Source organism: Balaenoptera musculus, chromosome X (genome assembly GCF_009873245.2).
Source record: "Balaenoptera musculus isolate JJ_BM4_2016_0621 chromosome X, mBalMus1.pri.v3, whole genome shotgun sequence".
NCBI lineage: Eukaryota > Metazoa > Chordata > Mammalia > Artiodactyla > Balaenopteridae > Balaenoptera > Balaenoptera musculus.
Genome location: NC_045806.1, coordinates 38,326,544 through 38,347,114, shown reverse-complemented (window position 1 = coordinate 38,347,114; position 20,571 = coordinate 38,326,544). Strand labels below are relative to the sequence as shown.

The 20,571-nt window shown below is 43.8% G+C and overlaps 1 protein-coding gene across 1 annotated transcript in view; it reads left to right on the top strand.

Moving 5' to 3' along the window:
- Positions 1-5,945: 5,945 nt before the first annotated feature.
- MAOB (monoamine oxidase B) overlaps positions 5,946-20,571 on the top strand; it is a 111,697-nt gene continuing 97,071 nt past the window's right edge. The window contains exon 1 of the mRNA XM_036839709.1: positions 5,946-6,114. Within this exon, the coding sequence (XP_036695604.1) occupies positions 6,069-6,114 (46 nt within the window). The 5' untranslated portion in view covers positions 5,946-6,068. The remainder of the gene's footprint in view (positions 6,115-20,571) is intronic.

The window sequence follows — 20,571 nt, the reverse complement described above, 5'->3', positions numbered from 1 at the left end:
CATCATAAAAATGTTCGCTCTTCCCAAGTTAATTTTATAAATTTAACAGATTCCAGTAAAATCTGTCAGCCCCCTTTAGGGGTTGCCTCAGCTGTTGAAAGCCGTGTCACCATCCCCAGGCAGCCCACTACCAACGGGGGATGAGGCAGGAGTACAAAGGCCTGGCCCCTGCTCCAAGGGGGAACAAGTCTGCAGGGCCATTCCAGTCCCAGAATTCCCTGCACAGTTGGCTGAACCTTCCACTGGGACTGAATTACAGGTCAACTTCTCTAACTTCCTGCTTCCTTCCTTTCCCTTCTGCAGTCCTGGATCCTGAGAGCACTCGCTAATAAATCTACTGTTCACTAACCTCCGTTAAAGTGATTAAACACCCTGATGCCTTGATAGCCTATGTGAGCAAACTGATACCTAACCCAGTTCAGGCACTTGTATCCAAGAGATGGAAATTCAAGAACAACCAATCACAAACAGCCAGCTAGGCTTTCCCAGATAGGCAGCTGCTTAAGCTCTAGCCAATCAAATAATTCCCTTGCTTTGTTTCCTTCTCTGATGTGTAAAAGCCTTGCCCCTAGCTCCTGCCATCCGAGTGCCCCCCAATCACTTGCAGTTTGGTGCTACTCCATTCGAATAGATTTTTGCTCAAATAAATTCCTGAAAATTTTAATGTGCCTCAGTTTATATTTGAACACCTCTATTTCAGAGTCTGTTTCCTGAGTAATCTAGACTGTGACCCAGGTTGTTGGATTTGGCTTAATCTGTGAGGACAGAATCCTCAATCCTTCATGCTTTGGGCACAAGACTGCTCTCTACCCCTGAAGAAAATGATCTCAAACTCATTATGATACCACTTAGGTTCCTGAGGAACGGTAAATTCCTGCAGTGTCTCTAGGTTGCCCCCTCTCATAAAATATTTTTCTTCCCTTGTAGATGTGGGTGTCTGACTTAAAAAACATGATGATGCTATATATCTTCTGAAGAGCCCCCCACCAGCCTCGGTTGCTGGTCCACAATCCTGGCTGCAATGCCACAGACAAACGGATCTCCGTGTGCACTGCTAAACACCTGTATTCATTATGTAATATGATATATCTACTTAAGATATATTATTTTATGTGAATAGTTATAATATATAATTAATTAATATGGACTACATTAATATATGTATATGTAATATATAGTTCTATGATTATATTCAGTCTATTACTATATATTTCAGAGGTATGCTCAGGTTTTCTACCTTCTGTAATACATTTCAGGTTTTTGCAGTAGATTGCCCAATCCCCGCTTCACTTATTTTTACAGTTGTTCATAGTTGAAGCCCCTAATGGTCACAACATCCATAGTGAAGAATACTTTCTTCCTTCTTTAACACCTTGATTTCAATCATTTCGTATAAAGTGAATGTCTATTACTTAGAAGAGTTCAAGTAGCTCAAACTCCAGCTATTAGCGTCATTTTGTAATGTGTAACCCTCTCCACCAGGAACATGTCTTGCTGTGGTAGCCGTCTAGGAGGGGAGATTATTTAACACAGGACTACATAAAGATAACCAAAGGATTGATTCTGCATCCGTGACCTCACACTATGAAATGAGAATCATATAAATAATTAATTTATTCAACAATGAATAGTTAGTATATGGTGGGGCTCTAATACTCATTTCTAATTTCTTCTTCCCCAAAGAATTGGTGAAAACCCTTAACACGGTGTTCCTGGGAAATGTTCTGAGCTTCTCTTCTTCCTGAGCTGAATAGTTTGCAGTTTGCTCTTCCCCTGTGTGTCCCCTACAATCCTTGTCATGTCATCTGATACGTCACCCCTTGTTTAGGAAACTTTATTGTGATTCTTAGAAATACTCTTAGTCTTGACGTACAGTCATTCTAAAAAAAAAAATCACTTTGGGTCCAGTTGGTTTAGCACTTATGTTGCAAATAAGATTTGATTTTCTTCATCAGGCTCTGCAACATGTCTAGGTATGACCTCTGTCTTTCTGAAGCCTTGGAGCTTGGTGTTTTGGCCTGAGGCCATATGTTCCGGGGCCCACCCCTCTGTGTTGTGCCCCTTTGTCCCAGTCCTGCCCTGTTGTGGCAATGAGGTCATAGAGGAAAGAGCCATCCTCTGGTTCCTTGGGCAGGAAGATTCATTTCTCTTCCCTCTCAACCTTGTGTCTATGAGCCAGCTCAGCGCATCCATCTCACTGCCGGCCTGTTAAGGACAGTCATGAGGACCCACCTGTCCTCTGCCTTGTTCTCCGCCAACTCTGCTTTGATCCAGGTCCTGACCAGTCCCCTGTCCCTGGGGCAGGTCTTTCCTTTGGCATCTCAAACCAGCCTGTGGACTTTTGAGTTGAATCTCAAGCTTCTAGCCCAAAGTCCCGTGAAGGGCTTTGACTTGGAATGAAGCTAGGCTCCCACAACTCTCTGGCTGCTTGAGGATGTGATTCCCCTCTAAGCAAGTCCTTGAGGCCAAAAGTAAGGTCTTGGCCCATCGAAAAATCCCCTACTGCCTTTTTGTTGTCCCCAAGGAGGGGATTCAGACACTCTCAGATTAGGATCCAAGCTGATGATGGATTTTTCACTGGGCTGAACCAGAGGCCCTATAATATTTAACCATTGTTAAGTTGTTAAAATTCCTATTTAACATTGTTAAAAAGCAGCGATGGCTGAGACCCTTTCATCATTTGATACTTCCATGTATATTTCAAAAAAAAAAGATTAACAGAGAAGTTGGGAAAAAGAAACTGGTAAACTCTAAAGAATCTAATTTTAAAACAAAATTTTCTATTCGCTGTCAGGCTTCCAGTGTTCAAAAAAAAGTGAAATGTACAACTTAGATAATATCTGGCGAACTCTGTTCTGCACAGACTACCTCTTTATTGAAACCTCCTGTGGCATCATAAGAGACTCACCGAGATATCTGTTAATGAAAAGCTGGACAGCAAGAAAGAAGTAATAAGGACATTTTATCTCTTTGGCAGTCTTCTAATAAAAAAAATGAAAGGAAAGTAAGTTCATTTTAATTGATGAAAGAAACACGGATTTCATCAAGTTGGAAAAGGCAGATAAACACTGCTCGGGGCAAACAGCATTCCTCTGGGCTTCTTGGTTAAAGGTGCTGAGCATTGCTCTACTGGAACATGAATTAGGTTCATGGTAATTGTCTGTTTCCATATTTGGTTTTCTTAGGATTAGCATCATTTCTGATCGATAAGGGAATATTTCCAATGATGAGCACAGTGCCTGACACAGAGCTGGTGTTCAATAAATCATTCTGGAATGGATGAATAAAAGATAATGCAAGATCTCTTCCTGCAGGAGTTTATTATCTACTTGGGAAGAGAAACACACACACACACACACACACACACACGATGCTTCCTATCATTTTCTTCATTGTTAATATGTCACTGTCGAGCATTCTTTCATGTGTCACTGTCATCTTATTTTTCATTATTAGTTTTGTAGTGTTTGTAATAAGTCCTAAAGATGGTCAAAAGTGTTCTTTGTACCCTGGACTGTGTCCAATTTTTCCAACTCTCCAGCCTCAAGCTTGCCTCCCAACTCTGCCTGGCGTGCTCATCTTCCTCAGCAGTTGATTAACTCCTGTTCATCCTTCCAGGCTCAGCATACTTGATGTTCCATAAATGCTTGTATAATGAACAGACATCTTATCATTAACATCACCTTGAGATAGGTCAGGGGCTCTGGACCGTGGAGCTGGTTCTGAAACTGGTGGGGAGCAGAGGCCTGGAGAAGAGTGGAATGTGTTCAAGGTGTGTGGTACACAGACAGCAGCACTGGCATCACCTGGGGCTTGTTAGAAATGCAGCTTCTCAGGCCCCACCCCAGACCTGGGTGATTTGTACGCACATCCAAGTTTAAGAAACACTGCTTTTAGAGGCTTCATCTTGCCGCATGATGCCAAGGGAGAAGATGGACCTTGGCAGTTACCCCACCTAGGAGGCTGAGGACCCCGAACAGGCATGGACAACTGCCCGGATGTGTCTCTAAAGGCTCCTGTTCCCTCCACAACTAAGGCTTGAGTTCTAATTCAAGCCATTTTTGACCTCATAGAGCACAATGTCACTGATTATTTTTGTCTGGGGAAAATGCTGTTTGCCAGTGAGTTTTCTCCGTAAACACCATGGAACTGCAGTTCCTCTCCTGGCCTTGCTGCCCGTTGGATATCGAGAAAGGATAGTCAACCTTCATTGGACTCAAAGTTTTATATGCCCAGGCCTCTGGCCGACTTTGCATTGCTGGAACCAAGCAAAAGACATCCCAAGCAGATCTCACAAGCATCCTTTCCACCCGTCCCGTCCCACCCTCCTGGATGTGTGATTCTCTTGCAGGCTAGGTAAGGGGACAGAGTGTTCACAGCTAAGGAGCCCGCAGCTTCAGGGACCTGTGGATGGAAGTGGATGAGTAAGACTTGACAAGGAGGAGGCCAGCACAGGCTGCCTGCTGGGTGAGGCAGTGGGGATGTGGACTCAACATTCAAACACAAGAGCTGTTTTACACCAAAGTGTGAGAGGTGGAAGTTTCCAGAATTCAGCTTAGAGCTGGACCAAGACTTTCTCTGCCACCAGTGACTTCTTAGTCACAGACATGCCCAAACCCTCTTCTAGTCTGAGGGCAGCAGGAGCTCAGAATTCTTTGGCAGCAAGTGGATACACGGACTGGGGTGGGATGAGATAGAGGTGTACTTCAGGGTTCATCAATTCACCAGACCTGGAGCCAGTCCCCCACCAGGCCCACAGCTTCCCTACTCTGAACAGAAGCACTTCACAGTTATTTCTTGAAAAAGCCACACTACACTGCTTCTTCCTGCTTTTGGTTCTCAGAGGTGGCTTTCCGGGTGGTATGAAGAAGTACACCTCTGTATTACTTAGAGCTGCCTCAGCTTAAACACTTGTCATCTCGTTGAATCATCCTACGTTTGGCAAAGCCCAGGCCCATGTCCCAGGGCTATAACTAACTCCCCTTGCTGATTCAGGGGGGCCTCTGAATTCTACCCTGACCATCCAAGGCCTCACCCTGACACCACCAGTTTCCTGGGTTCCTGCCTCAGCAGCTCCCACAAGGGACACACTGGGTTGCTCAAGGATCACTTGCAAGCATGAGACTTTTTTTTTTCCACACACACACACTGTATTTTAGTTTTACAAGAGATAAACTGACACCAAGCATTGTAAATGCATGACCACAACAAAAGCAACAATGATTGCAATTACCAAACACGAAACACACTCAAACATGAGACTTTTTAAGATACCTTTAGGTGTTGCATTTGCAATACTAGGGAAGAACCTGCCTGAGTTCACTGTGGGCGTAAGGGCAGGGAGAGTGGGGAAAGATGTGAATATTTGGAAGCAGGTGAGAGGGGTTGGCAATCCCACTCAAGTATAGGCCAAGGTAATGGCAATACTGTGTGGTAGATCAAGGTGGGTCTTGGAATCTTCCTGGCTTTTTAGAAAATCATTATTTCTGGCTTTTTATCTCGCCTTTGCCCCTCGCTAACTACTTTATCTCACTTTCCTCATCTGTAAAATGGGCTGTTGTAAGGTTTAACTGGGAATTATGCATGTAAAATGCTTAGTACGGTGCCTGGTACCAGAAAAGCCCTCATTTGCTGTTTGCTATTCTCTCTACTGCTCCTTTCCAGGGAGTCCCTGGGGTGCTGGAGGAAGACACCCAATCTGCCATCCTCCCAGCCCCCAAGCTGAACAGCGCTCTAGGCAAGCTGATGGGAAAATACCGTGCAGTGCAGAAGGCCAAAGGGTGGTGGCTCCGGGCATGGACTCTCGGAGGCCCTAGGTGACCTCTCTGCTCCGGCGTCCGCCCTCCCCAGGTTTGAGCGGCGGAGCTCCGGGCGGGGTCGGGGGCGGTGCGCTCCAACCAGGCCGGCGCGTAGGCGGGCGGGCGGGGCTCCGCGACCCGACGCCCTCGGCCAGCAATATAGCCGCTCGGCTGAGGCGCTGGTGCGCGGGGGCAGCTCAGCGGGCGGGGCCGCGCGATCCAGACGCCGGAGCGGCTGGCACCGGGGTGGCCCGGAGAGGGACGAGCAACATGAGCAGCAAATGCGACGTGGTCGTGGTGGGGGGCGGCATCTCAGGTCAGTGGCGGCTGCGCGCCCTCCTTTCTCCTCCCTCCTCCCGGGCTCCGACAAGTGGCCGCCCAGGGAGGCACGCGGGGCGGCAGTGGGGCGGGGTGCCCCCAGGAGCCCCTAGACCCTCCGTGCGCCGGAGGGGATCTAGAGGGTCCCGAGCGTGCACACGGAATCCTCCCTCGGGGGAGGGATTTGGTGCGCCCCTGGACAGAAGCGGGGGGCTGAAAATCTGTTGAAGGTCTGGGGCTGGACTTTGAACTTCTTCCCCGGACAGCTGCCAAGCCTGAGCTTGCTGGAATTTTCAAATCGCGGGGGAAGAAAAGGGGCAGGGGACAGAGTCTTACTAGGGGGTGGCATAAAGGTCAGTCACTTGCCCCAAGCAAAGGTCAGTCACTTTGTTGCAGCCTGACCTGGACACTCTACATCCTTACTTGGAGCAGGCGTGCACCACTGCGTGTTGTTATTCTGGAACCAGGAAAACGACCTTGAACAGCTCCCAGTTCAAAAAGGATTGGACCCTGGGGCAGTCGATCACCAACGACCCTCCTGACCCTGATTCTTTGTGGTTCCATGATTGCCACGGGTCTGCCTGGGGCCGCAGGGCCTTCTTGTCAAATGCCTCTTCTCCTCTCATTCCCTCCTCCTCCCACTCAGTGGCGGTGGCCAAGAAGCCCAACAGGGGTGGGGACAGAAACTACCCTCTTAGACACGGGGGGAGAAGGGGGGAGAGGGGCCGTGCACACAGCAGGGCCCCCAAAAAAAACAGAAGCCAGAAGAGGGATGGGGTCAGTGGGGGAACCCACCCTCTCAGGAGGGTCAGGCGGACCCTATGGGATGGAGTCAGTGGAAATAAGCAATGCTTCCAAAACAGCCTGTCTAACAGACCCCTGGCGATGCTTTGGCCGAACCCCCAGGACCTCCTGGTGCTTGAGCAGTAATTAGGACACCTCCACAACCCGTGAATGTGTTAGCTAAAGTATGCCCTAACCAGATCTCAGGAGCAGGGCTCCACCTTGCTCCCTGTGGGGCGGGCAGGGCAGAGGTGCTCCGACTCCCTTGTGCCAGGTGAAGAAACCAAGGTGTTGGATGTTGGGTGCTGCTCCTCCACTCCAGCCTTCCTCACCTTTGAGTCAGATCTCAGGTTACCACTTCTGTCTGCCCGGTCCCTCCTGAGCTCACCCATGCCAGGCTCTGGGGCCGGTGCTGCAGGTACACAGGTACATAAGCACAACAGCATGCTGCCGTAGGCTAAGGCTATATAGATGCCATTGTCTTTCAGTATTTTTGACATCTCCTCTCCTAGAAGAACTTGGACTCAAAATCATATCTACCTAGGTGTTTTAGAAAATATCGCTAGATGCGCCTCCATGCTGCCTTGCACAGCACCCCATCTTAGGGAAGCTGAATGCTCTCTTTCTAGGCCTCCAAAATCCTTTTCTTGCCCAGACTATGTCTAATGGGTTCAGATTCTTCTGTTTTCCCTCTTATTTTGGCCTTTCTGATTCATACTCCAAACCTTCAAGCTCACTCAAATTATTCATGTTAGACTCGTATGGGAAGGATAGATAAGGTTTTAGCTATTTTTCCAACAGTGGTGAATGTCTACTCTGACCCCCAAACTCTCCAAACAAGGGACTGGTGAGTAGATCTGCCTTTTCTCAAGAACCTTACATAAAATAGGCATTGTTCTACATGAGGATAACACCAACTAGTCATAGCTAGGTCACAAGGTCCTTGTGAAAGGTAAGTGAAGCAATGTGTGTGAAAATGGCTTTGCAAAGTCTGACATATGTATGAGGTCTTACAAGAGTTTTGCTCATTTATTCAAACAGTAGGCATTAGGGCCAGCTGCGGTAGAGGATGCAAAAATGGGTCACATTGTTCTTGTCCTGGAAGATTTGTCCGTTCAGGAAGGGAGGTGAGGTATCCAAACAAAGACAATACAAGGTAGAAAGCGGTAGGTGTCACAAGAGGGGTCCACTCATTAATTCATTATCCATTCATTCAAGGAACATTTGCTTCCTGTCCCACATCTTATCCCAAAGGGAATGAAAGATGAATTAGGCAGAGCCATTGCCCCTGGGGTAGTCACACGCTGAGGCAGGAGGCAGAGTCATGAACAAGTAATACTAATGACCTATGATAGATGCCTTAGTAGCAGGAAGTTCTCGGCAAAGTGCATGTCCAACTCTGCCTGAGAATATCTGGGCAGACTTCACAGAGGAGGTGACACTTGAAGTCGATCTTAAGGAATGGATATGAATTCATCAGGAGACTGGATGAAGAAAGTATTTGAAGCTAAAGAACAGCTTATATAAAATCACAAATATGTGAGATGTTCTCATGCTTAGGAAACATAAGAACTTCAGTGTGGAGTGTTGGGGGGACTTGTGAGAGACCAAGCTATGAAGGTGGGTTGGGATGAATTGTGGGGAGCCTTGTATGTCATCCCACAAAGATTTAGTTCCTTCTGAGGTCAGTGAATAACCACTGATGATTTTTCATTCACAGAGTGGCATGTGTTAAGTGACAGGAATATGGTGATGCAAAAAGAGGGACGTGCAGAAGAAGAAGAGCAGGCTTGGGGGAAAGAGGGGACATCTAGAGTTGGAGGTGCTGGTTGAACTCCCAGGGAGAGATGTCTAGCAGCTGGAAGTGCAAGGAACAAGTTGGGCTGACAGATTTGTGTGACAGAGACATTTTAGTTGAAGCCACTGAAGTCCATGAAATGACCCAAACCAAGAGCAGAAAGAGAAGAGAGGATGCCTGGGACAGAACTGGACAAGGGCGTGCTTACCTCCTCCACTGGGAGGAAGATATTACAGTTATTCTTTTTTCTTTTTTAATAATAATCTTTTTAAAAAATTAATTAATTCATTCATTCATTTATTTTTGGCTGCATTGGGTCTTCATTGCTGCGCGCAGGCTTTCCCTAGTTGCGGCGAGCTGGGGCTACTCTTTGTTGTGGTGCGTGGGCTTCTCATTGCAGTGGCTTCTCTTGTTGCGGAGCACGGGCTCTAGGCACACGCGCTTCAGTAGTTGTGGCACGCGGCCTCAGTAGTCGTGGCGCACAGGCTTAGTTACTCCGCAGCATGTGGGATCTTCTTGGACCAGGGATCGAACCTGTGTCCCCTGCATTGGCAGGTGGATTCTTAACCACTGAGCCACCAGGGAAGCCCTACAGTCATTCTTTATAGTTTGATGAGAGGGATGAGGAAACTGAGAAACTGAAAAACACTTAGTTAACCTCAGATCTTAGCTCAGATGTCATTTCCCCGGGGCAGCCTTCCCAAATCCCTCCAGATGGGATTAGATGCCTTTGTTTAATTTTCCTCTGTCATCTTGTTCTTTTCCATGAGTTTTTAATTGTTCATATATTAATGTCATTTCTTGTTCAATATCTTTCTCCTCCACTAGGCTGTAAGCCTCTGGAGCCCGGGGAGGTGTTTCTGTTTCTCCCTGAGAACCCCTAACCCCAGCTCCAGAGCTCTGCCTGGCCCAGTTAGCACTCAAAATGAGTTGAATCAATGAACTTTAACTTTACACCAACAAAGCAGCAGTTGATTGGATCTGATATTCACATCCATTCACTACCAACCCTTTTGCGTGTCCTGCCAAATCATATTGAGAGTGGGAAAAGTGGTAAAATCAGAATTTGGGGATTAGTCGGTGACTGACACAGTGGTTTAAAAGAGTCTGAATTAGACTCTGGTTTTTTAACTTTGTTAATTATTAAACTTGGGACATTCTGGTCATTCTGGTAATTCTCTGATAGTTTGCAAAGCTGTCAGCAAATTTTAATCACTCCCTTTGGGATAAACAGATGTACTGGGGGTACAGCTGGTTAATATGTAACTTTCTTTTTTAGTGTTTGAAAAATTCCAAGGCAACTGTAGAACAGCTTTTTGGTTTGGGAAATGTGTGTGGTATATAAATGCACACCTCCTGAAATCTCTTTCGCCCGAGGAGCAGGTCATCTCTGGAGACTTGGCAGAGTAAATGGCATTTCCCACATGGAGCTGGACAGCAGCATATGGTTTCTGTTCCGAGTCTTGGTTTTAAAGTTTGGTTTGGTAGAACCATGGAAACTATCTTTTGCAATTCTGGAATGGCTCTCGCTCAAGCCTCAAAATAAAAGCTAAAAAGGGAAACTTGAAGCAGAAAGGAGAACTTTTTTTTTTTCCCCCAGGCTTGAAAGAGGAGATCTGGCCATGTGAAGGTGGCAGGCATTTGGCTCAGAGTCTGGAGGAATCAGAGCCAGCTTTCCAAGTGGTAACCAACACCTGGGAGGCGATCTGTGCGGCCAGGAGGGCCAGCTTGCTGCTGGTTGGCAGGACTGGCCTGGGCAGGGGCGTCAGAGAGGGCCCACGAGGGATCACGAGTTGAGGGACGCAATAGGCAGACGTGGCCTGTATGTCAGTGGCAAAAGCCCCGCCTCACCTTTGATGAAGAAAGATGGAGAACTTCCCTGGACTCCTATAACCCACCTGAATGTTCTAAAAAATAGTAATCGGATAGAAGTGCTTGGAAATTTGTATATCCCAGTCAAGGACAGGACATAGAGAAGCAGTATGGCAATGTTAAAGCAGCATACATCAAACATCAAACAGACTTGTTATGAATCCCATTTCCTACACTTACTTATTGTGTCACCTTAAAATTTCCCTCACCTCTCTGCTCTTCAGCTGCCTTATCTTTATTTATTTTTAAATTTATTCTATTTATTTATTTATTTATTTATTTTTGGCCGCGTTGGGTCTTTGTTGCTGCATGCGGGCTTTCTCTAGTTGCGGTGAGCGGGGGCTACTCTTCGTTCTGGTGCGTGGGCTTCTCATTGCGGTGGCTTCTCTTGTTTTGGAGCACGGGCTCTAGGTGCACAGGCTTCAGTAGTTGCGGCACACGGGGTCAGTAGTTGTGGATCGTGGGCTCTAGAGCACAGGCTCAGTAGTTGTGGCACACGGGCTTAGTTGCTCCGCGGCATGTGGGATCTTCCCGGACCAGGACTCGAACCCGTGTCCCCTGCATTGGCAGGCGGATTCTTAACCACTGCGCCATGAGGGAAGCCCTCAGCTGCCTTATCTTTAAAATGAGACTCCTAATGCCTTTATTGGCGGAGAGGTTGTTGCTAGGATTAGAAAGAATGCCCTTGAAGGACTGTACACAGTGGTCATTATGGTGTCGCTTGTACCTTTTGAAAAAGACATCTTTTTTAGCTTCTAGGGTTTTTTAATCTGTGGGAGCAGAGGCAGGCACCTCTGTGTAATCACATCTCCCTCTTTACTAACCAGTCATTTTTCTTGCTGTGAGGCATTTATAAGGTGGCCACAGGATGCAAGGTATATACGCAGGCATGGTTCCGGCCTCATCCTGCCCCACCCCCATCCCTTCATTCCCTCTGGTGAGGAGCCTGAAGAGCTCAGGCTTACCTTGGGCTTCAGAGCCACTAAACCCACTGTGTTCCTCTTCAGAAGACATTTTAAAAGCCCTAGATCTGTATCTCATCACTACCCCAGGCTGGCTGTTATTCCGGTTCTGACCTGGTCCTCATTTTCAGCCACCTGACTCCTGTCTTAATGATAAGAAATAATAAATAGGACTATTATTTATGTCTTTAATAATATTAATTATTTAATAATAATAAAGGAGCCAGCATTTTGAGTGTTGTCTCTATGCTAAATTGAGTAACAGTGAGGTGATCCGAGTATTAACACCTGCCGAGCACCAAATGAATTCGAAATCTTTGTGTAGAAATCTGTTCTGTGTTTAGGATTTCTGACATGTTTATCTCTTAAGTATATATTAAAAATAATTAAAGATTTTTCTTTTAGTTTAGCTGCTGACTTTCGTCTGTCATCTGAGTTAGTAAATCGTATACAAGCCAAGAAAGTAGGGCTGTGAAGTAGCATTCCTGTTACAAGATAATATTCCATGAGTGTGTGTGTGTGTGTGTGTGTTTGTGTTAGGGTGTGTACATGCACGGCCACTAGCCACCCCTTCAACCCAAGGTTTGACAGTGGAGTCGACTGGCACGCTGCCATTTCAGATGCATTAGTGGTTAGTGGCCATTTTGTCAGCCTGATTAACAATAATAGCCAAGGTCTACTGTGTGCTTGCCAGATGCCAAGCCCCATTCCAAGCACTTAACATGCATTTTCTCTTTTAACCCTTTAAACCACTTTTTGAAGTATTGTCCCTACTTTCTAGATGAGAAAACTAAGGCGTGGAAAGGTTACCAACTTTGCTTAAGGTGGCACAGCTGGTTAGTGGTGAAACCATAATTAACGCCATGCTCTTAACCTCTATGCTCTACCGCTGCTGATTTCTTCTGCTCCCAGAGAAAATGTCACTGCAGGAACAGTTAGTTCCAGTCTCTTAACCTTTGCCCATCATCAGAGCAGCCATTTCCTCTGTAACAATAACTTAGAATTTGTTTTGATATAATTTGTTCACACTGGAACAATGGAAAAGACATACACACTGAGTAATACAACTGATATGTATGTCATCAGAGTCTGAAAATCAGCTGGTTTACAGCTCATACAGCTTAATATTAAAAAAACAAACAACCCAATCCAAAAATGGGCAGAAGACCTAAATAGACATTTCTCCAAAGAAGACATACAGATGGCCAACAGGCACATGAAAAGATGCTCAATACCGCTGATTATTAGAGAAATGCAAATCAAAACTACAATGAGTAGTTGACCTCACACCAGTTAGAATGTCCATCATTAAAAAGTCTACAGACAATTAATGCTGGAGAGGGTGTGGAGAAAAGGGAACCCTCTTACACTGTTGATAGGAATGTAAATTGGTACAGCCACTATGGAGAACAGTATGGAGGTTCCTTAAAAAACTAAAAACAGAACTACCATACGACCCAGCAATCCCACTCCTGGGCATATACCCAGAGAAAACGCTAATTTGAAAAGATACATGTACCCCAATGTTCATAGCAGCACTATTTACAATAGCCAGGTCATGGAAGCAACCTAAGTGTCCATCAACAGAGGAATGGATAAAGATGCGAGATATATATATGTGTATATATATATATATATATATATATATATATATATATATATATATATATATATATATATCTTATTCAGCCATAAAAAAGAATGAAAATGCCATTTGCAGCAACGTGGATGGACCTAGAGATTATCACACTAAGTGAAGAAGTCAGACAAAGTCAAATATCATATGATAACAATTATATGTGGAATCTAAAAAATGATACAAATGAACTTACTTACAAAACAGAAATAGACTCACAGACGTAGAAAACAAACTTATGGTTACCAAAGGGGATAGCGGTGGGGGAGAGATAAATTAGTAGTTTGAGGATTAACAGATACACACTACTATATATAAAATAGATAAACAACAAAGACCTGCTGTATAGCACAGGGAACTATATTCAATATCTTATAATAACCTATAATGGAAAAGAATCTGAAAAAGAATATATATGTGTGTGTGTGTATATATATATATATATGTATCTGAATCACTTTGCTGTACACCTGAAACTAACACAACATTGTATATTAACTATACTTCAATTAAAAAATGGTTAAGAGAGGGCTTCCCTGGTGGCGCAGTGGTTAAGAATCCTCCTGCCAATGCAGGGGACTCGGGTTTGAGCCCTGGTCTGGGAAGATCCCACATGCCGCAGAGCAACTAAGCCCGTGTGCCACAACTACTGAGCTTGCAAGCCACAACTACTGATCCCACGCGCCTAAAGCCCATGCTCCGCAACAAGAGAAGCCACCGCAATAAGAAGCCCGTGCACCGCAGCGAAGAGTAGCCCCCGCTAACCACAACTAGAGAAAGCCCGCGTGCAGCAACAAAGACCCAACACAGCCAAAAATAAATAAATAAAAAATAAAATTTTTAAAAAATGGTTAAGAGAAAAAAGAAAGAAAGAATATACACAGATATATGGATTATCACTGAAAAAGAAATCTGCTTTTTTAAATATCTTTATTGGAGTATAATCGCTTTACAGTGGTGTGTTAGTTTCTGCTGTATAACAAAGTGAATCAGCTATACATATACATATATCCTCATATCTCCTCCCTCTTGCGTCTCCCTTCCACCCTCCCTATCCCACCCCTCTAGGTGGTCACAAAGCACCGAGCTGGTCTCCCTGTGCTATGCGGCTGCTTCCCACTAGCTGTCTATTTTGCATTTGGTAGTGTATATATGTCCCTGCCACTCTCTCACTTTGTCCCAGCTTACCCTTCCCCCTCCCCGTGACCTCAAGTCCATTCTCTAAGTCTGCATCTTTATTCCTGTCCTGCCCCTAGGTTCTTCAGAGCCATTTAAAAATCTGCTTTTAAATGCAACTGATAGGGCAAAAAAAAAGAGAAAGAAAATCAGCTGTTTTGATGATTTCTGCATTTTTGACAATAAATACGCAGATGGCCTCTGACTCAAATTTATCCTATGAACTTGAAGAGATAATTTAGCTTCTAACTTATTTCTCTAATATTTTGAGCCTCAGTAGCATTTTCATGTTCTATTGACATGGTAAAGTCAGTATAATGTTCCGGTGTCAAGTATTTCTCCAGATATCAGTAATGACAACAGATGTTGCTATCACCAAATTCTAATGTTCGTACATTTCTTTATTCCTGTCAAGATTCAAACTATATACGCATATGCACTTGACTGATGGACACTGAAGTAGAACTTCTGCAGTTTAATAATATTTTAAATTAGTGAGTATTGAATTATTACAGGTGACAAGGTCATAGTATAATGGCAGATGTCAAGTCAGCACCTGGGACAAATGAAATGTGTACAATGGCATGTGACTCTGTATCAGAACTCCCACTAACTTTCGTTTCATCTTTGGATTTGATGGCCATTATACTTATAGTCTTAGCAGTGTTCCATGTGTATGTCTATTACTGGATATCATTTACCATGTTTAATGTAAATTACCTGTTTAAGCATCTGCGAACCCTCACTTGGTCATAGGCTGCTCAAAATCAGGGACTGTACAATGTATCTCCCTATCTCTGGTGTTTAGCAAAGAACCCAGCTTACCCTAGCCCCCAGAAATTGATAGAATCCCTTGATCAGGATCGTGGGTCTTCTCAGGCTTTGGACCCAGAGAAGGTAAGCCTTACAACAAGAAATCTGTTGAAAGAATGGACCTAACCTTTCATTTCCTGGAGGAAGCAGGATAACGCAGAAGTTAAATGCAAGGACTCTGGGAGCCTAAGACTTGGGTTCAAATCCTACCTGTGTCCCTAACTATATAGCTTGGGTTAGTAACCTACTTCCTTAGCCTCCAGATTTTCACTTATTAAGTGGAGTGATGGTCCTGGGGCTAACTTCTGGAATGCTCAATCAATATTAACTCTGCCGTTTTTACAAAAGTCAGCAGGCAGTACTTAACTGAGGGGATCCTGGAAACATACATGATCAAATGCACTTGTAAGTCCAAAAAGTGAGCCAAATTGAGAGGCCCTGTTCAGAATGAGTGTTTTTGTCCCCATAACAGAATACTTTGGAAGTTTGCTGACGTGAAAAATGCAGCATTACCATTTGGCAAAGGCCCCAAGTTTGTTGGGCTTAGCTTTTTAGGACTGTCTCTGACTAAAAGTCATTATTTCTCTTGAGAATGGTATAAAATTCTTTCCTGACTTTGACCATCCAAATCCCATAAATTCCTTCTGTGCTAAAAAAATGTTTGCTCTAGGGAATTCCCTGGCGGTCCAGTGGTTAGGACTCCGTGCTTCCACTTCAGGGGGGCACAGGTTCGATCCCTGGTCGGGGAACTAAGATCCTGCATGCCCCACAGCAAGGACAAAGAAAGGTTTGCTCTAGTAGAATCATTGGTGACTGAAGGTGGAAGCATCTTTAGTTTTACCTGCTAGTGAGAACATCTGATTTTCCATCCAAGGAAATGCAGACCAAGAGAGGCCAAAGAGCTGGGTCTCGGCCTCATAGGCACTTCTTTTGAATAAAATCACTGTCCCGGAGGATGAACCCTCAGCTTTAGGAGGAAGGGCAATTGGAACAAGAACCTGACCAAATGATGCTGAGTGGAAGATAAAAATCACTAACATTTCGAATGCACTGTTTCTACTTTCAAGTTCACAAAATGGGTCCATCTTCAGACTCCTCGGTTAACTCAGTAAACAAAGGCACTACAGAAAACCAAGTCCCAGTCAGCATGTGTTCGTTTACTAACACAGGGAGGTACAGAAAGAAGAGTAAGAACAAGTTCCTACCCTCAGAAAACTTAAAATGCAATTGGAGACACAAGAGCAGCTCATATAGGCAATAAGAAAAGACTAGAAATAATAAATAATTGAGTTCTGGGGACTTCCCCAGGGGTCCAGTGGTTAAGACTCCGCGCTTCCATTGCAGGGGTTGCGTGTTTGATACCTGGTCCGGGAACTAAGATCCCACATGCCACGCGGCGTGGTCAAAATGATAATAATAATAATTGAGTTCTGTACTGGGGGACCCAAGAACTAAGTTAGGTAGAGGAAATCACTGAAGACTCCAGGAATTGGAGAAGTTCTCCTTAAAGGAGTGGAATTTGAACAGTTCCTGAAGAACAGTTAAGGTTTGGGGTCAGTAGAGAAGAAGAGAGAGGCTTTAAAGATGGGAGGAATAATATAAGGCCATAGGCTCCAGTTGATAGGAAGGTAGAAAGTACAGCAAGTCTAGAATAGTAGGATGGGGAGATAATGGGTAATAAAGTTAGAAGGAGTTGGGCAGGATCAAGCAAGGAAAAGCAAAGTGAGTTGGTTACATTTTTCTGTGGTTGGAAAGAAGGAAGCATTGACAATTTTTACTATAAAGATAAGATGGGCAGTTGTGTGCCTGATAGGTGAAAGAGGGCAACCCTAGAGCCAGGGCAGCCAAAAGATGGGTAGTAATTCAGGAATAGATTGAGAGGTGATCAGCTGTGTATGATGAATTGAGTTATCCTGAAGCTCAAGGCAGGTCGCAGGAGAAAGGGAGGGGAGGCAAGAATGGAAAGAAGTATTTCAATGGTACACTCTCCTTTTTTCTATTTTGCTGAGAACATACCCAGAAAAGAAGTATCACAAAAAATAGTATTTCCCCCCTGAAGTTTTATAATTGAAATGGAAGGACTTGACTGTATTTTTAAATTCCCTTTTTTAAAAAAATAAGATCAAAGAGATTTTCTTCCTAAGGGTTGTGACCCGGCTTACTAAATGACAAACACACATCTTGGGCAATCTCAAACACAAAGTGAATAGTTCATCCTGTTTTGTAACATAAAAGTTGTCATTGAAACTTGTTGTTTTGCGAGAGAGAGGGCAAAATCAGAAAGCAGGTTCAGGTAGGTTTGGCCTTTCAAATGTTAGTTATGTTACCGTAGTCTCCATTTAATGGCATCTTAAATGTCATGTTCTAGTTCATTTCAACTTCATGTCAGAACTTTACACTCTTGATCTCATGTCATCTCATCCCTTACCTGGGCCATTTTTCACTCTGGACTCAGCAGCAGCATTTATCAGAATTCCGCAATGGTGAAGGTGTCCTTCTAGGTCCTTAGTTTTATTTGCTCTCCTTCCAGCCTAAATAATCCCCCCTTTTCGTTTACCTTGCAGACATTTCCAATGATTCTTTTATAGTGAATTTGGAATCCTGACCTCATCTTTTGGAATTGGAGCTACTTTTTATTCCTGTGATCCCAGTTGTGTTTCTGTCTTAAATTGTGTCTTTATAATTATGTTTAATTCTATCTCACTTCTTTGGGTTATTTTCCAGTTAAAGCAACACGCTCTTTGGAAAAGTTTTGTTATCCAACACGGCTCCCTTTCAGATAACTTAGGGTAAAGTGAAGAATTAATAATCAAATTAATAACCAAAGTTCCCTCGAAAATTTTTAGGAAGAAAGGCCACTGATGTAGATGAAAGATGAAATCACATTCCTTCTTGGTTATTTACCGCTTAAGGAATTGTTTTGGAGATGTGGGAACATTTTTTTAATAAGGTGAATTGCAGAAATAATATATGTTTATTGTGAAAATCTGTTAAGTTACAGAAAGAGACAGAAAGAAAATGAAAATCATCTATAATTGATTCCCCCCACACACACACACAAAACAGCCACTGTTACTATTGTCACCTATATTTTCTTTTTGCAAACCATCTACTGTATTTACTGCACTCGCTGGTAGTTCTTTTTAAATAAATAACATATTATGAATGTTTAACCATGTCTTAAATGCTCTTCTTCTATACGATCTTGATAACTTTATATTATTTCATCTGATTATATTTATTTACCAATCTTCTATTGCTGAACATTTGTGTTGTTTCCAAATTTCTGCTATTTTAAACAAAGCTATTATGAATATCCTTATACCCAAACCTTTGTGCATAACTCTGATTATTTCTTTAGGAAATTCCTAGAAATAAGTGTTGGGAATCCTTTTAAGGCATTTAGTAATGACTACAAAATTGTCACTCCAAGAAAGTTTCATCAGTTTAAGGTGGAATTTTAATAATGGGCTTCTTAGTTACTTCACTAGGAAACCAGTATTTTTCCCTCTCTGACACAACACAGAGAAAAGCATCATTCTTCACCAGCTCAGTGTTGTAATTTGATGAAATTGTAGGTGCTAGGTTTTGTAAATGATCTTTAGTCTTGTAAAATTTCAGCGGTGGCAAGTAATTCTTGCTCTCTACGACATGCAGGCAAACCACTTTTGCAATTAATGCTCTATGCCTACCATGATTTACTAGGTATTTATATATTTTTATAGTGCTATAAAATTTTTTGAATACCATTATCCTGTGCTTCTAGAAGTTTGAGATCATTAATTAGATAATTCTGTTGTGTTTCAGTGCAGAAAAGAAAAAAGGATAGTCCTGTAGCAAACCATTTTCTATGATTATTTTTACCCGTCTAGATAAGACATGAATATAGCCTTGGTCCACAGTCTATTGTAAAAGCTGATCAACCAGCTGTTTCATGTTTTACATTTTAATTTCCTCTCTAGTTTGCATTCAAGTCCTATGATAGATTTTGGTTTATTTAGGAGTCCTATAAGATACAGTTGATTGTTTTCAGAATAGCCCTTTTATGCTATGCCAGTGAAAGTGAAAACAGCCCTTGTTAAGTACTGTTGGTAAGCACACATAAAGGCATACACTCAAATGAGTTATCATTTCATCAAACATGTTTTCTTATTTTGTTGTTTCTGCAGGGGAGAAAAAGAAGTCAGGTTTGCCCATTCGTTGATTGATTGATTCATTCAATAAACCCTTATCAAGTGCCTTATTTACCAAGCATTGGGCTAGGCGTGGGAATATCCAGATGGGTAATCCACGTTTCCATCTCTGAAGGGTACACCAAGCAGAGGGAGGTGCATGCAGCCACATACAGGTGAATTCTCTGAGGGGTGGTGTGTGCTGAGAAAGATAAGTTCATCTGGTTCTGATGACACAGAGGAGAGGAGGATGACAGTTTCACCTCAGGGCCTCAGAGGACCCAAAGGAAGACTTGGTGATAGGATTTATTAGAGAGAGAATTAGCCAATTCAAATATTCTTCCATAAAGTATAGCGTTAAGTGGTTGAAATTTAAATCTACATTCTAATATACACGTGGCATTGAAATTTCAGGTTTGTTCTCCTTGCCGGTGGCCTTAAAATGGCAGTGTAGTGGGTGCTGTAGTGAGCTGCCCAAGCCCCCTTTAGGACAGTTATGCCCCCACCTGCTGAGAGTTTTGGCTGCTGCTTGTTCACAGCTGAGTCCCTCTCTGGAAATTGCCCTTGACTGGGGGGAGCTGACTTCCTGCAACAGATGTGGGGATATAGAGGCCTGGCCCCCTTGCCTCAATGCAAGACAACTCTGAAGGGCCATCTCAGCTGTGGAGCCCCCTGTAGGATTGACTGAGGCCTATGTTGTGACTGCATTTCAGTTCAACTTCTTCCTCTGTCCAATCCTGCTTCACTTACATTTTTCCTCGTGTTGAACCCTGATAAAGCTTCTGTAGGCAAATCAGGTTCAGAAGCTTCTTGCCATGGACCCTAATTTAGACAGACAATAATTGAACAGCATTTTTGTTCTGCACATCACGAGATGTTCTAACCACGAAGCTTCAGTCAGTTGGAGGTGGAGGCCATTAAAGGACTTGGCCCTTTCCAGGATGCAAGATGCCAACAGGGCCGGGGAGGGTGGTAAGCCTCATCAGTTCTGGATAATCTCTCTTAGGTGTCCTGAGAGTCCCTGGAACGGGGGTGGATGGTGGAGGCTGGCCACTACACTGGCCCATACAAGCTCTGGGGAATTCAATTCTTCTGTCACCACTCTGTGTGCTGATTTAGAGGTGAGATTCATAGGCTCTGATCTGGACTTGCTACAAATGTGGTTGTCTTTCTTTATTGGAGAAATTTGTGGCAGTGCAGCCAAGGCATAAATTATGGAACAGACACCCCTAATCTGTGAAGA